This window comes from Canis lupus, chromosome 27, assembly GCF_048164855.1.
Source record: "Canis lupus baileyi chromosome 27, mCanLup2.hap1, whole genome shotgun sequence".
NCBI lineage: Eukaryota > Metazoa > Chordata > Mammalia > Carnivora > Canidae > Canis > Canis lupus.
In genome coordinates, this window is record NC_132864.1 from 13,772,296 (window position 1) to 13,789,210 (window position 16,915).

General features: G+C 48.5%; 1 protein-coding gene across 3 annotated transcripts in view; it reads right to left on the reverse strand.

Annotated features, from left to right (window-relative positions):
* Positions 1-254: 254 nt before the first annotated feature.
* The window catches only part of BCL7A (BAF chromatin remodeling complex subunit BCL7A), a 30,720-nt gene continuing 14,059 nt past the window's right edge, over positions 255-16,915 (reverse strand). For 2 of the 3 annotated variants that reach the window (XM_072802407.1, XM_072802406.1), the window contains exons 4-6: positions 15,363-15,530; positions 6,821-7,005; positions 255-3,295 (exon numbers count right to left, since the gene is read on the reverse strand). In XM_072802407.1, the coding sequence (XP_072658508.1) occupies positions 3,224-3,295; positions 6,821-7,005; positions 15,363-15,530 (425 nt within the window). In that variant the 3' untranslated portion in view covers positions 255-3,223. The remainder of the gene's footprint in view (positions 3,296-6,820; positions 7,006-15,362; positions 15,531-16,915) is intronic. The other variant, XM_072802408.1, reaches the window with a different exon arrangement.

Sequence of the window (16,915 nt, forward strand, 5' to 3'; positions counted from 1 at the left end):
GCTCAGCCTGGCTACGCAACTGGGGCTGTTCTCATCTCAACAAGGTGGTCTATGCACCTGCCTGGGGCACCCAGCCGATGCTTCAAGATGGCAGCTAAGGTGACCATGGGAGGTGACAGTCCCTGCCTGCAAGGAGCGTGGTGTCCTACAGAGTCAGGGCCACACGGTCATGTAGGAGAGACCAGTGGTGCAGGGACCTTCTCACCATCGATCAGATTTATTCTTTATTATAATGCTACAGAAATCACACGGTGTTCATGATTTGAATTTTTTTATTTTCTGAAATGGAACCATTGTACATTGTACAAACCATATCTACTGATGGAATAAATAAGTGAAAAATTATACTGCTGTACAACACACCAAAAAAAAAAAAAAAACCCAACAACAAACGAACAACAAAAAACCCAAAACATAAGAGGACAAAAAAAAAAAAAAAATTAGGTAACAGTGAAAAAAAGGTCTTTTTATACCTCTAACCAGGTCCTTGGCGATAATGAACATTCCAAACCATGACATCATTTGTTATGGGAGGTCACCACCCTAGAAATAGGTCCACCGCCTTCCAGGTTTGCGGGTGTAAGTGCCAGCACTTTGTGGAATGTGTAGCCGAAGCTCCCCCAACTTCACGAGTGGCGGGAGGAAGGCTGCCCTGGGAGCCCTTTAGGCCGTGGGGCCTGGTGTCCGCGGAAGGCATCTGGGGAGGACTCCTCACCCCGGCTCACTGCCTCACCGGCCACAAGGTCTTAGATTCTGTGGTGGGAGGCGGGTGAGGGGCGCAGGGTGGGTGGGGGACGGTGGCTCCGAGCAGTGGGCTGCATCGGGGAAGGAAGCACATCTGGATTTTTGCAGTCTCACCGTCCCGCGTGGAAGGCTTTCCTGGCCAGAGAGGAGTGCAGGGCCGCTGGCGCTTGGCCGGGCCTGGCCATGGCAGGGGCCGGGGCAGGGGGTGGGGGGTGGTCCGGGCCACGGGCTCCTTCCTACCTTCAGGCACTTCAGAGAAAAACAAATGACAGCCTCGGTGTGTGTCCCGGATGTCGTCTTCATCCTCAACCGCTGCCGTTGACTCCCCCTTTGCCTGTCCAGAGAGGCCACCGCAACCGGAAGGAGACCCGGGGAGACCCGCTGCGGCCGACCTGCCGTGTCTGTGGATGCATGTCATTCTCCTTCAGCTGTCTTGGTTCTAACCTCTCATTCCCCAAAAAGAAAGGAAATAAATATCCAAATTCATCTTGCATCAAAATGGAGTTTTTGCTGCAAAGGAAAACAAGTTACTCTAGCTCTAGAGGATCTGGAGGTAAAGCCGCCTTGAGATACGCTGAGAGGTAACGCAGAGCACAGTTCTGCACAGGACTGGCTGCCTGAGGGGCAAAATTGAGAAGGATTTTTTTTTTTAAGACAGAAACCTTTCTCGGCATTGCGAACTTCAACATTAAGATTTTCAAAGTTTTTTTTTTTTTTTTTCCCTTATTTCAGGAGACATTTTTGCATGAGGTATTTGAAATTCAGGAACATTTTGATTCTTCTTGAAGTGCAGGATATAGATTGGCTCCCTTAAAAAAAAAAAGAGCCTCACCCTCAGAAACTTTGAAAGGAATCTGGCAGACACTTTCCATGGTGGTCAGGAGAGAGATCCACACGTCAAAGGTATCAAAGGTGGTACCTGAATATGCACCAATCAGCAAAATAAAAACGAAAACAAAACAAAAACAAAAAACCACAGAACAAAGCAAACCCCCCACCCCACCCCTCACTCAACTCAAAGGGAGTTGCAAGTCCAGTGCAGTAAAGAAAGCTCAGGAAAAGGGTTAAGATCCGAGGAGTCCATCTAGGAAGTAAGAGCAAACCAGGCCTCAGAACCAAACAATCAGGCAGTTCATCCAAGGGGACATCTCCATTTTAGTGAGAGGAAGCTGTCTCGGCTCAGGCAGAGGACAGAGGCAAGGGGAGGGACTCAATCACCCCTTTCTGGAGGACTGTAGCGCTTTCCACTCCTGGGTGCCTGGTTCCTGGCCTTTGAGGCTCAATCATCAGGGTCTGCTCCCTGGTGGGGACGGTCAGCGCATCCCAGGTATGAGAGGCCATCAGATTATTGGCTCTGAGAGTCAGGAACATGCTTTGCAATCTTGCCTCCTTTGAGGGGGGGTATGTGTGTGTGTGGGGGGGAGGCAGAGGGTAGCAGGTTACTGCGGATTTGAAATCCAGGCAACATCCTAGGAGAGAAAGTTCAGCACCAGCTCTTCCTGCCATCTGCTCCCAGCCTCCTCAGCCCTTTTATCGTCCTAAGGAGACAATTCTGCAGTCAGCCGCAGAAGCCATTTCGTCTTCGGAGGTGTGGGAGAAAGCGGTATGGTGGGGGTAGAGGGTGCAAGTGCCAGAACAATCGAAGGGTTCTGTGTGTCCGTCCGGGCCATGGTGGGCTTGGAAACACTGGCCTCAGATGCCCCGAAGAAGCTGAGAGCACATTGAGTAGCCAGCCCTTCAGGATAGTGCCCCAACATCTGAGATTCCTCGAACCTTGGACCTAGGAGCCAGGGCCCCAGGGTGTGCCCAACACCCCCACACCTGCAAATCAGGTGGCTGAGGAAGTCCCGTTCTTCCGAGGTCTCGGGATCCCCCTCCTCCCTGCCTGCTCCGCTACGATTGAAGTCCTGGGCCAGGGAGGAGAGGCGTGAGGACGGAGGCATCAGCCACCTGGACAAAACCCGAGGGCACTTTGCAAAGGGAGATGCAAAACAACCAGGAAAACATGCCAGAGGTCACCTCAAGGGCACAAGGCACAAAAAAAGAAAGCGGGAGGAATCGGGCAAACAGTGGAAAGCCCCGATGAAAACCGATTCCCTGATCGGTACCACCCTCGAATAGCTTATATCGTTAAATAGAGAAGTGGGGGAGAGGTGGGGAGGGGATGAAACAATACAGCAGCAACACAAATGTGATCTTGGCTTCAGAGACAGTGTGCAGACACTCCTGAGCTGTCGACCCCGCCTTCCCAAAGACAGTCAGTCCCTTCAACACTCAAGGGTTTTGCTTCACAGCAGAAAGTTCTTCAGTGTCTGAGAAGTTACGCTGTTCTGGGTTTTCTTGGATTTGCACTTGGTAAACTTGGAAAATTAGTAGTTCTGTCTGCACCCGAGAGGAACTGCTCAGGTGAAGTTATTCTAGAATTCAGCCTGCAGATGGACCTCCCGTGAAACATGGAAAGCAGGACTGAATGTAGTGTCTACATCTCTTCTGAGTTCTGTTGAGAGGCCTCCAGTTTCATCTTCTTAGAGGGTGGCACTCCTTCCAAATCCTTGGGGAAGAAGAGAGGATGCAGGTTAGCCTGCCGCCAGGGGAGCGGTGTAGGCCAGCCGTAGGGGAAACTGAGGACTGCTTCTATGGTTCAAAACCGCAGTGGCCCACGTTTACCAAACCCCGTGTCACCAGGGCCCCACCTGTCCCTGTCATAGCGGCTTCCCTCGGGGTCTTCTAAGCACACTGCCCCCTGTGCCTCTAAGCTCCCCACTTCCCCTTCACCACACCAGCCAGAGAGGGAGGGAGGGTCTCCCCATCATCAGCCTCCTGGTCTGTAATTAATCGCTAGGGTAATCATTTGTGCACAACCTCCAAGTTCACCTCTCCAAGCTCAAAGGCCTTGTCTGACTTTGCCATGTGGTCGGTCACAGGGCTCCTCCAGAGCCCAGCTGGGGTGCCTGGTCTGAGCAGATACTCAACATTTGTTTAACATACATGCATGTTATTCTGGGGAGAAGGCCCGTAGTTGTGAACACTTCCTAAGTCCCATGGCCCAAAAACATCCAGCACGCACGCCCCACCCTGACTTTCCCACTCCGGTATCTCCAAACTGAGCCATCACCCGAGACCTCCTGACTTTACCCACCCTGACCAGCGCCCACCCCCTCAACTCCAAGTCTGTCGATGACACCACACCTGCCCAGAGCAAAGGAGGCCTCCTTTGCTCTTCCTGGTCCCACACACCACCTATTAGCAAGGAGCTAGCAAGCAACTCCATCTCCAAACACCCTTGGACCTGCCCACCTCTCCCAGCTGCCACGTCCTTACTGTCGGCACCTGCACCCATCACCTGCCCAGATAAGGCAGCATCCTGCTCCATGCAGTCCCTAGGCAGCTTTCAACATAGTTCAAGAAATCCCCAAATAGAAACAAACACAGAACATAAAACCCACTGATGCTTTCCCACTGACTTCAGAGCAAAATGCCAGCTCCTTACCAGGCTGAGAAGACCCGGCACCCAACTGGTTGTTCTCTTCCTTGCCTTCTAGACCCAGACCCCTGGCCTTCCTTTTTGTTCTCAGGCTTGTTCCTATTTCCAGGCCCAAACCTCTGGTTCCCTCTGTCCAGAAAGCCTGCTCTCATGGCCCTGTATTCTCATCCTTCAAATTCCTGCTCACAGCCCATTTCTCTGCCTACACCAGCCCAAACAATGTTCCACTGTCAGGCCTCCTTTCATCCTCATCTTGGTTTTTCTGGAGCACGTGCTATGACCTTGTCATCTGCTTGTCCCTGCTATATCCTGGCTGTGTCTCTTCCTCACCCACCACATCATGAGCCCCATGAGGGCAGGGAGGGACCCCATCTCTGGCTCATCCTGGGTCCCTAGTATCTAACACAGGGCCTGGTCCACTATGGGTACCCAGTGTATGTTTAATATAGAGACCCCAGTGCCTTGATGTGGGCTGCGTATGAGCTTCTTGTGGCAGACCCTGAGGCATCATAGAGAGGCTGTAAGAGCCGCCTCTGTGTTCTCCCTTCTTCTCATTCTGAAAGTGATGAAAGCTCAATGTGGTCATGACAGGACAAAGCAGGTACTGTGCCTTCTTCAGAGGATGCTGGGTCCCAATGGAGAGGAGGCCTTTGGTTCTGTAGAGCACTTGGATGGGAGGACAGCATGTGAGCTTGGGAGTGGAGCCTGCAGAGAGGTGAACTGCTCTGCGTACCAGAAGGTACAGAAGAGGACGGAGAAACAGAAAGGGGAACAAAAGAGAGGAGCTACAAGCTCAGGACAGTTGAATACAGAGAACAGCCAGAGTATTCCTCCTGTTGGGAGGTTGGGGAAGCTTTTTTTTTTTTTAAACACAGGAATGGCCAAATGTCAATGTCGAGTTGCTTAACTAAAATGCATCCTCCTCCACTTTGCTCATAGACCTGGGAGCTCTGTGGACGAATATTTGTGTCTGTGTATACATGAGAACAGTGGAAGAGGCTCCATTTCAGGTCTGGGTCCCCTGGAAATGGGACTGGAGGTTGGGGGCATGTTAGAATGTAAGAGCCCTGTACCTTTCAGATATCTGAGGGGTGGGGCAGGGCGGGGGGTAACACTAGATGCCGCCAGGGTATGGATCAAAGTTTCAAGCTAAGTTGAAAAAACAAAACAAAACAAAACAAAACTGAGTTTGGAAGGCCAGGAGATCCCAGCAGACACCCTGGTTTTTACAAACTATACACAAGGCTTTGATTTTTTTTTTTTTTTTAGGGATTGAGATCCTTTTTTTTTTTTTTTTAATTTTTATTTATTTATGATAGGCACACAGTGAGAGAGAGAGAGGCCGAGACACAGGCAGAGGGAGAAGCAGGCTCCATGTACCAGGAGCCCGACGTGGGATTTGATCCCCGGTCTCCAGGATCATGCCCTGGGCCAAAGGCAGGCACTAAACCGCTGCGCCACCCAGGGATCCCAAGGCTTTGATTTTTAATCAAGTGGGCTCATGCTATGCCTGAGGTTCTAGGTCTTGCTTTCCTCATTTCACATTGTGAGGATAATTCTTTACTGTCTGTACCTGGGTCAACCACACCCTTTTTAACAGCTGCACACCCATCTGTTTCATCCACGACCACAGATTATTTAACCAGTCCCCTTTCGACAAACTTAGGTTGTGGCCAATTTCCTGCCACTGCAAACATATCTTCCATCAACACTCCTGTGTCTTTGGTCATTTGGAGGAGTGTCCTGCAGGTAAGGGGATAGAGACATTAGAGTCCAGGAGGCACTTCCCCTTGGGGGAGGCCTGGCTTACGGCTCTGCAAAGTGCAGACCACATCCTGCCACCCTCTGCCTCTTCCAACCTTTCTGCTGCTACTTTTTGTCAGTTTCTCCTGAGGTACTAGAAGATCGTTTTATTAGTTGAAGTTTTGACACCTCGGGGTCCCCAAACTACTCATTTTAGGTGAGCCCAGAGGGTTGATAGTGAAAAATCACAATGATGGCATCTGGGGCATTCCCGTGTCCAGCTCCACACCAAGTGTGTTAGCTGTATTCTCTCATCCCATCTGTGCTCTGGCCCCAAGACAGTTTCTATGATCCCATTTTGGCAGTTGCAGACAAGGAGGCTCGGTTATGCTAAGTTAAGGAGCTGGGATTCGAATCCAGGGTGTTTGTTCCTAGCCAGTAGCCACCTGTTCCTGCACTGTCTGATTCAGACCAGATGCTGACAAACAGTGATGACCCAGAACGGGGTCGAAGCAAGGGGGCAGTGCAGTCAGTTGCAAAATTCCAAAACATGATTCATCTTGCATTTAGGATTCTGAAGACTTATTGTCCCAGCAATAAAGGAAGTTGACTTTAAGTCACTAGAGCAGGCAATGCTTTTGTGGACCTGGGTAAACAAAGTGATAAAGCTGAGGCTGGGAAAGAGGATGCCTCCTCTTCCTATATCCTCCTCCCTGAGGGCTGGGCCCTGTGTCCTGGCCTTTGCTGTAGCTCTAATGCCCAGGACGGACACAGGATACTCACGAATCCTGCTCCATGGATACAGGGAAAAAACAACAAAACAAAATAACAAAACACCTTTCAACGTACCCCCAACACCCCAACGGGCTCCTGGCTGATCTGGCTGCCCCTCTGAGGCCTCGATCGAGGTACCTGAGAGATTGCGGACATCTCTGCAGCTAGACCCGCGTCTCCAGATGGCTGCCGTTCTACTTTCTCTGAACTGTTCATCGAGTTTTCCATTGAAGACTGTGAATTCTGCTCGTCAGAAGCATCTAAGGGAAAAGCAAGATGACAGAAGCTGTTTTCAGACACGTGAGATGTGGAACCAGATGGACCAATTACTAAAAATACCTGGAACTGGGTAGTTTTTGTGGCCAGGCGGTCTGTCAGGGTTGCAAGGAGCTGGGAGGGCTTGGGAAGCCTCTTAAATTTTTAGTGAGGTCATGTTAAGTGGCTGGCCCTAGGGCCTCCAGCCCTTTCCTGCACACCCACTACCTGCCGCCTGCCCCAGAGGACATCTTAGGGATGCTGCATGCTTTGTGCCATGTGCATCTGGCGCCCTCCAGTGGGCACAACATGTTCCAAACATCATGGCTGCTGACTCCTCCCTCTTTCACTCCAGAGCCTGCATGCTGCACCTGGGGAGCCTGTGGAGGTAACTGCCCTTTTGTAGACATTTCTCTTAATAATATGGGTATTTTCCTGACCATCAGAGCAATGACTGATCATTGCATAGAAACAGAAAATACAGGGAAAAAAAGTTAGAAACAGTGATTATCTCACCCCACCCACAACTACCAACCCACTAACATTTCAGAGGATTTATTTTCATCTCTCCAGATGTTCCCCCCCAACATGCATTTAATTCTCTGTTCTCCCCCTGATAGAGATCACACAGAATTTTAGAAAAAATTTTCATGTCTTTAAAAATTCTCTGAATAAAAGAGTGTGCAAGATGACTGCATGGCTTCTATCAAGCAATCACTTATTTATGAATCCTGTTTCACCAATTATTTGGGCTATTTCTTATGCATCAGTCTCTCTGCTCCCCTCCCCGTCCTGCTCCTTTAGCTGAAGGAAGTGGCAGGCCATAGTTGGCTGTACGAGGTAGCAGTGTTTGTACCTGAAGCTTATTTTGGGCATCGAGCCACAGAGCTCACGGGGGGAGCACCAACATCCTACCCAGAGCCCCACTCTGCTTGCATCCAAGGCCCTAACAACATTTGTCACCCTGATTTCTGTTTTTTTTTTAAGATTTATTTATTTATTTATTTATTTATTTATTTATTTATTTATTTATTTATTTATTTATGGTAGACAGAGGAGAGAGAGAGAGAGAGAGAGAGAAGCAGAGACACAGGAGGAAGAAGCAGGCTCCATGCCAGGAGCCCAACGTGGGACTCGATCCCGGGACTCCAGGATCGCGCCCTGGGCCAAAGGCAGGCGTCAAACCGCTGATCCACCCAGGGATCCCCGTCACCCTGATTTCTTTCAAAGTGCACTAGAATACGGGGCAGCCCCGGTGGTGCAGCGGTTTGGCGCCGCCTGCGGCCCGGGGCGTGATCCTGGAGACCCTGGATCGAGTCCCACATCAGGCTCTCTGTATGATGCCTGCTTCTCCCTCTGCCTGTGTCTCTGCCTCTCTATCTCTCTCTCTCATGAATGAATAAATAAAAAAATCTTTAAAAAAAAAAAAACAAAACAAAGTGCACTAGAATACTCAATAATGTCTTACTTTGAGGCTTCTGAGGCAGAAAGGAAAAAGAAAATATCCAGGCTTCAGTTTTAAAGTAAGCAAGCAATATGGAGAGATGGACCAAAGTCGGCAGCACTCCACAGCCTGAAGCCAGTGCAGGGCAGAGGGCTGGGGAGCAGGGCAGAAGGCAGGTGTGAGGCTCTCCTCTCCCAAGGAGGCTGACCTCCTGGCATGTCTATCTCAGGTAAGCTGCTGTTAACACATGCACTTACTTCCCAAACCAGCAGCCCCAATATCTTGAGGGCAGCACCCAGAGGCCCGCCACTCTGCCAGGGCCTTAGCTGGGTATTCCTGCTATCGCAGAGAGGCTTGGGGGTCTTCCTCAGGGACCCCTAAAAACCATCAAGGCTGATTACAGCCACCGTGTCAAGTGAGTCACTGTGTGGACTTAAGTGGAATGACAGGGGAAGTGCTCAAGTAACAAAATAACCCCAGTGGGGAGGAACTTTACCTAGGGCACAGGACCACACTCCCCAGAACCCTGACACTGTTTGATATTTGTTTTACTTTAAAAAAATTATTTATTTAAGTAATTTCTATACCCAACATGGCACTCCCGCTCACGACCCTGAGATCAAGAGTCACACACTTTACAGACCGATCCAGTCAGGCATCTCGATTTTGTTTTTGTTTTTTAAGATTATTTATTTATTTATTCATGAGAGACACACAGAGAGAGGCAGAGACATAGGCAAAGGAACCTGATGTGGAACTCGATCCCAGGATGCCTGGGATCACAACCTGAGCCAAAGGCAGATGCTCAACCACTGAGCCACCCAGATGCCCCTTGTTTTACTCTGAACGCCCATGTGAATGGCAATTCCTCAGAAAGTTAAACCCAGCTACTCTAGCACTAGGTAGAGACTCAAAAGAACTGAAAATAGGTCCTCAAACTAGTATTTGTACATGAATGTTCATAGTAGTACTACTTTCAACAGCCAAAAAGATGGAAATAGCCCAAATGTAAATTAACAAATGAATCAAAAAACAAAATGTGGCACATCCACACAGTGGAGTATTACTGAGTCACTTAAAGGAAGGAGGGAGTGACACCTGCTATAGTGTGGATGAACCTCAAAAACACGATCCCGGGTGACAGAAGCCAAATACAAAAAGCCCACATATTACACACCCACTTACATGAAACATCCAGAACAGGCAAATGCATACAGAAAGCAGATTGGCAGTAGGTGGGGGTTGGGACCACGGGGAAGGGGAAGCAGCAGTTTATGCATACAGAGTTTCCTTTTGGGGCGATGGAAATGTTTTGGAACTGGACAGAGGTGTATTTCTTTCTTTCTTCTTTTTTTTAAATAAAGATTTTATTTATTTGAGAGAGAGAGAGAGATCTCACACAGGAGTGTGCATGAATGGGGGGAGGAAGGGCAGAGGGAGGAGAAGCAGACTCTCTACTGAGCAGGGACCCCGGGCTTGATCCTAGGATCCCAGATCGTGACCTGAGCCAAAGGCAGATGCTTAACCAGCTGAACCACCCAGGTACCCCAGAGGGTGAATTTCATCTCAATTCTTAAAAAAAATTAAAAAAAAAAATTTTTTTAATCCATGTTAACATTACATTTTATTTCCTAATATATGTTTTGCTTTAGCAAACACTTTGAACTATTTTGGCCTCCTCTGGCCTCTCCTTTTCACCTGACACAGTGAGCTCTGCAGACTGGACAGGGAGGTGCAGAAGTCATGGCCAGTCACCCGGAGAGTCATGCTGACCCCCTGCTCAGCCTGAGAGCTCCATGGGAACTGGCCCCTAAAGCTCACGTTGCACTCAAGGGCTTGGTGCAGCGGCCTGATTCTCTAGTGCTGGTGCTGGAACTCACCCAAGGGAAATTATTTTCCTAGGACCTAAATTTAGTCCAGTGAGTTTGGACATTATGTCATTCCCTGAACTCACTCAGCAGTAAACAAGTTCAAAGCAAGGTCAACAGCTGGCAACTAACCCACCCTGTCCTGCAGGCTGCATGCACCCACCTGGGAGGCTTTCATGCCTTTCCCATGAGGGCTCCCCTCAACTGTGGCACACTCTCCACCCTGCCACCCCAGCAATGCTGGGTAACTGTGGCTGGCCCAGTGGCCTGGGGTCCTCAGAAGAGGACTCTGGTATAGTTCCCGCCTAGACTGGTAAAGCTTTTGGTGGTAGTAGGGACAAGGAGGGTGGGTAGGGAGTGGGGGTAGTAGTTACCAAAACATGGCAGTTCTGGAAGCAGCGAACCAAGAAGCAATTTCTGCAGTTGAGCTTTACCTGAGTTTTAGAGCAAAGGAGATGCAGATCCCAGACATAGGAGAAATGAGGGAGAAAGCACACAGGATGGGAAAGAAGCCAGGATGTGTGCACACCCGGACCTGCAGATATGTATTACCTCCCCTCACTCACCAGGCCTTCCTGACATGTCAGGCTCAGGCTTGGGTGAGCACTTTGCTTTCTTTCCTGCCCCATTCCTTTTGGGGACTTGATGAGGAAGGCAACTTTCATTTGTCTCATTTTATAAATAAGGAAACAGGAAGGCTTGCAGGAGGTGACGCTGTCAGCCCAAGGTCGTGCTGCTAGCAAGTGTCAGCCTAGATATGACTGGTCCCCGGTCCCAGCCCACTGGTTCCACTGCCCTCTGACCGCAGAGCCACAGTATCACAGGGCTGTCATGGGGACAAGAGAGGATGCTCACCTGGAAGGCCCATGTCAAACCTCCTGCCACTATGGTGGCTTTTAACTGAGGATGATTTTGCCCCTTGCCCCTGGGGGGGCATCTGGTAGTGTCTGAAAATATTTTTGGTGTCACAACCAGGGGTGGGGCATGCTACTGGCAGCCGGTGGAGAAGCCAGGATGCTTCCCAACATCCCACCACACATGGGATGGCCCCACATGAAAGACCCATATGGCCCCAAATGCCAATAGTACTGAGGCTGAGAAACCCTGCCCATCACTTCTCTGGAGGAAAACGGAGATCTACTCAAATTTCATTTTATTTTATTTTTTAAAGATTTTATTTATTTATTCATGAGAGACACAGAGAGAGGAAGAGATACAGGCAGAGGAAGAAGCAGGCTCCATGCAGAGCCTGATGAGGGACTTGATCCCAGGACCCTCGGATCATGACCCTAGCCAAAGGTAGATGCTTAACCACTGAGCCACCTAGGTGCCCCTCTACCCAAATTTTAAATGCCTGCACGTCCAAGGTGATTGTTAAGGGTAGTCTTAAAAAAGGTTATAATCACATCTAGATTCTTCTAGATGCACTATCTCTCTAATGAGTCGTGGGGGAGCACATTAGACTCAACAGTGGTCCTCCTGGGCAGGGGGAGGACATTGGAGGCTCTGGGTGAGGGGGCTGTCCAGTCTGTGTCCTGAATTATTTCCTGTGTGTAGGGTCACCTGCATCCCTCCTACCCCCCCACCCACAGGTCTACCTGGCACATGAGCGCCTTCCTCATCCGGCTCAGAAAGGGAAGGCACACCAGGTCCTGAGACCCTCGTGCCTGGCTGGCTCCCCACTCCCCCTGCATGTCCCCAGGCACTGCCCCTTGGTCTCTTCTGCTTGCACTGCTCATTCCCCTTCTATCCCATTGCTCATGCTTGGGTATGCCCAAGTCAGGCAGCACCTCCTCCAGAAAGCCTTTTCTGAGCCCACTAGGCTCCCTTTTCTTACTAACATAGCATTGATCACAAACTCAAAAGCCCCCTTAAGGGCCAGGCAGTGCCACGAATGAGTCATGGGGATGGTTCAACTCAGACACAGATAAGAAAAAAACAAAACAAAACAAACACACACACACACACACACACACATACACAAAAACCCTAAAGGAATATTCCCCTGTTCCTTTTTTTTTTTAATTTTATTTATTTATTCACGACAGACAGAGAGAGAGAGAGAGAGAGAGAGAGAGAGAGGCAGAGACACAGGCAGAGGAAGAAGCAAGCTCCATGCAGGGAGCCCGACGTGGGACCTGATCCTGGGTCTCCAGGATCACACCCTGGGCCGAAGGCAGGTGCTAAACCACTGAGCCACCCAGGCTACCCCTATTCTCCTGTTCCTTAAAGAAATAGATATTCCCCAACCTCTCAGACTTTTACTTGTCTACTTTCGATGAGAAATAGGTTAAAAAAAAAAAAAACGTAATTTTTCCTTTAAATGTACAATAAGAAAAGCAACAGTGATCATGGAGTAATATGAGGGCACAACTCTTGGGACTCAGTGTCATATCAGGGAGCGGCGGGGAGTGTGGTAGCTGGCCAAAGTGGGCCCACTCACCCTCCCTGGAAGGGCAACCACGTGTCTGCTCTAACGGGTGCTGCTCCATGGAAAAGCAGACTCAGTATTGTCAGATCTTCTGATTTCCTCAAGAGAAGGTGGAAATCAATCTTATTTTAAGTGAAATTATTTCATTTTAAAATTTTGACATCCAATTCAAATTAAAAATAAAAATAGCAGCAGCCCCATGCCATGCGCTAGATCTAGTCTGTCTGCGACCCCTGGGGAGTCTCATTCTCAATTTTGGTGTCCATATCCCCCTGCTTCGCTCTGAGTTCTTGGGGCAGGAGGCGGACCAGCACCAAGTCTCACACAAAGCAGGTGTGGGAAAGTGTGTCAAAGACAATGGAACGGGTTTTGAATCGATGCCATGACACAGAGAAGCCTCCCTCCCTAAGCACAGAGAAGCCTGGACTCCAGGCCGCTGCCTTCCCTGTTGGGTAAAGAGCACAGCAGCCAGATCTCATGCTCAGCTTGGGTGTCTGCAGTGCTCTACCCCAGCTGGCCCTCCTCATCCTCCCTTCACAGATTCTGGCGAGGCCATCCCTCCAGATGCTAGGGGTCACCCTCCAGTCCCCGCTCAGCCCAGGTACCACCTGTCAACACATACTCCATCTTGGACCTTCAGAATATACCTCGATATCGGACAATCAAGAACTATGGACTGGTCTTCTTAGGTGTAATGATAGTACTTGTGATCATGTAAAAAAATCTTTTTAAATATATATATAATAAATATCTATATATTTTTAATATTTTATATATAAATATATATTAAAATATTTTTAAATATATATATTTTAGCATATATATATATATACACTTATTTATTTATGAATGAATGAATTACTCAGAGAGAGGCAAGACATAAGCAGAGAGAGAAGCAGACTCCCTGTGGGGAGCCCAAGGTAGGACTCGATCCCAGGACTCCAGGATCATACCCTGGGTCGAAGGCAGACGTTCAACCGCTGGCGTCCCAGAAAATTCTTATTTTTAAGAGATGTGTACTGAAGTGTTCAGGGAAGAAATGCTGTAAGATCTGTAAGTTACCTTCAAATGCCTCCCTCCCCAAATATTACAGACAAAGCAAAACAAATTAATAATTGCCAAATTCAGTGGGCATATACAGGACAGTACCCTGTTCTTTTCATTTTTCTGTATGTTTGAAAATTTTCATTAAGAATCCAGAGATCCGGGCAGCCCAGGTGGCTCAGCGGTTTAGTGCCACCTTCGGCCCGGGGTGATCCTGGAGACCCAGGATCGAGTCCCACGTCAGGCTCCCTGCATGGAGCCCGCTTCTCCCTCTGCCTGTGTCTGTGCCTCTCTCTATCTCTGTGTCTCTCATGAATAAATAAAATCTTAAAAAATAATAAAAAAATAAAATAAAATAAAGAATCCAGAGATCTGGGCGGCCTGGGTGGCTCAATGATTTAGTGCCCAGGGCGTGATCCTAGAGACCCGGGATCAAGTCCCACGTCAGGTTCCCTGCATGGAGCCTGCTTCTCCCTCTGCCTGTGTCTCTGCCTCTCTGTCTCTGTCTCTCTCTCATGAATAAATAAATAAAATCTTAAAAAAAAAAAAAAAGAATCCAGAGATCTCGGGAATCTGGGTGGCTCAGTGGCTGAGTGTCTGCCTTTGGCTCAGGTCATGATCCCAGGGTCTCTCTATGTCTCTCATGAATGAATAAATAAAATCTTTTCAAAAAAGAATCCAGGGATCCCTGGGTGGCTCAGAGGTTTAGCGCCTGCCTTTGGCTCAGGGCGTGATCCTGGAATCCTGGGATCAAGTCCCACATCAGGCTCCCTGCATGGAGCCTGCTTCTCCCTCTGCCTGTGTCTCTCACGAATAAGTAAATAAAGTTAAAAAAAAAAAAAAAAGATAAAATCTTAAAAAAGAATCCAGAGATCTCAAAATAGACAAAAATAAACATACACATATATGTCCTCCACAACCAGACTACTTCTTACCGCCTCCATTGCTCCCACCCTGCTCACACCAGCAGTCATCTTCCATTTGGATGACTGCTATAGCCCTACTATCTGTTCCCAATCACAGCAACCAAACTGATTCTCTAGACCATGGCACTCAATCCTGTCTTACTCTGCACAGAAGCAAGGGCCTGTTTAGTGGCCTAAGATACCCAACACTCAAGGTCCTTCGATTTCATCTCTGATTTCATCTCACTTTGTGAACCCTTCATACTCCCTTGCCCAGCCACTGAGCATACCCTTGCCTGAGGGCCTTCGCACCGCCCATTCCATCTGCCATAGTGCTTTCTCCCACTTTTCCACAAGGTTTGCTCCCTTACCTAATTTTAGCCTAATATGCTCTAATGTCACCTTCTTAATGAGGCCTTCCCTGGCCACCCTATTTAAAAATGAAACAGTCCCCATAATTCACCAAGACTCTCTATTTCTCTTATGGTTTGCCACAGAACTTATCTTCCAAAAACTAGACTGTAGGATTTTTAAATTCCCCCACAAGAATATGAGCTAGTCTAGGCATTACCTTTCTTCTACCGTGATCTTCTAGGGGCTGGCATGTAACAGGGCCTCCTAGAGACCTATCAACCGACTACATGAAGGCTCAGTCCCTGCAGACACATACCTTCGGCCCCAGGGAGCTCCTTCCCATCGGCCTGGGTCTCATCAGCCTTGGCGTCAGTACCTTCGCCAGGCACAGCTGAGCTGGGCTCCGGAGCAGGGCTGGAGTTACTGCTATTCTCCTGTTTGATCGGGGAGGCATCTGCGATGGAGCTCTGGTTGCTGTTATCATCTGCAAGGGGAACAGAATCATAGGGTGAAATGCCACAGCTACTGAAGAAAGGTAAGTTAGGGGCTCAGCTTTCTGACAGAACCACAGGGTGAAATGCCACAGCTACTGAGGAAAGGTGTGTTAGGGGCTCAGCCTCCTTCCTCCCAGGGAAGGAGACACTTCGGAAATAAGCCAGCCACCTGGGGCCATTCTGCATGTTCTGCAAGGAAGAGGCTTCTGGGAGCTTCCCCTGCTGGCTCAGTCCTTGGGGGAGGAGAGGTGCAGCTGTCTACAGACAGGGCTTCCCACATTTTAAGTCTTTAGAGGACATTTGAGGCCTCGTTCTGGGTGAAGAAGCCAGATTTGTGCACCTGGCTCTGTAGCAACACAAAGGCTGAAGCATGGTCCATTCCGCAGTGTTGCCAAAAATGTTCCATTGATCTAACCAAGTGTCTAGACCAACTTCCACCTGATACAAAATAAAAGAGTGAGAGGGACATGTTAACAGAAGGGAGGGTATTCCACAGAATAATCCACCCAGCTCTTCAGGTCAAAAAAAGAGAGACAGAGATGGAGACAGGGAGAGAGGGAGAGAGAGAGAGAAAGAGAGAAGCAGGGAAGATTATTATAAAGAAATTCAAGAGAATTAACAGCTAAATAGGACATGTGAAAACTACTTAGATTCTGTTTGGAATGTGCCAGCTTGTAAGGGACATTTTGGAGCAACTGGGGAATTTGAATATAGTCTGGGATTTAGAAGACTTGATGAAGTAACTATGACTTTTGTTAGGAGTGAAAGCATCGCAGGTGTATAGAAATGTCATTTATTCGTGACGCATGCTGAAGGTTTAGCCACAGACTTAAAACATAATGCAGGGAAACTTATTTTAAAACACTTCAGCATGGGCTGCCTACGATTGTCAGAGTTCCCTGAACTTAACACTTGAGAGCTATGCATGTTTTATATGTAAATTGCACTTCAATTAAAAAACTTAATATATTAAAAAAAAAGATGAGGCAAACATGGCATGCTAGTGAAAACCTAGGTGACAGATATATGAAGTTCATCACACTATTCTTCCTACTGTTCTCATGAAATTTTTCATAATACAGAGAAAAAAAGAGAAGCTATCTGAACAAAGCATTTGTGGTTGAGCTGGTGGCAGGGCTGAGAGTCCAGGGGCACATATCCCCTGGCCCTGAACCCTATCTTAGCCTGAGAGAGTCATGTTAAGTTGCAGATACCCAAGTGGCGATTTCAAAAATATTACCACACTGCTTTTCTGGGCCATGCTGGGCACCTGGGACTGAGGCTACTTTTGTAAAACAGAGAACGAGAGGGAGACACGGAACAGCACACTCACACATTCTAGGCACCTACTACATGCTGGCACTGAGCAAAAACA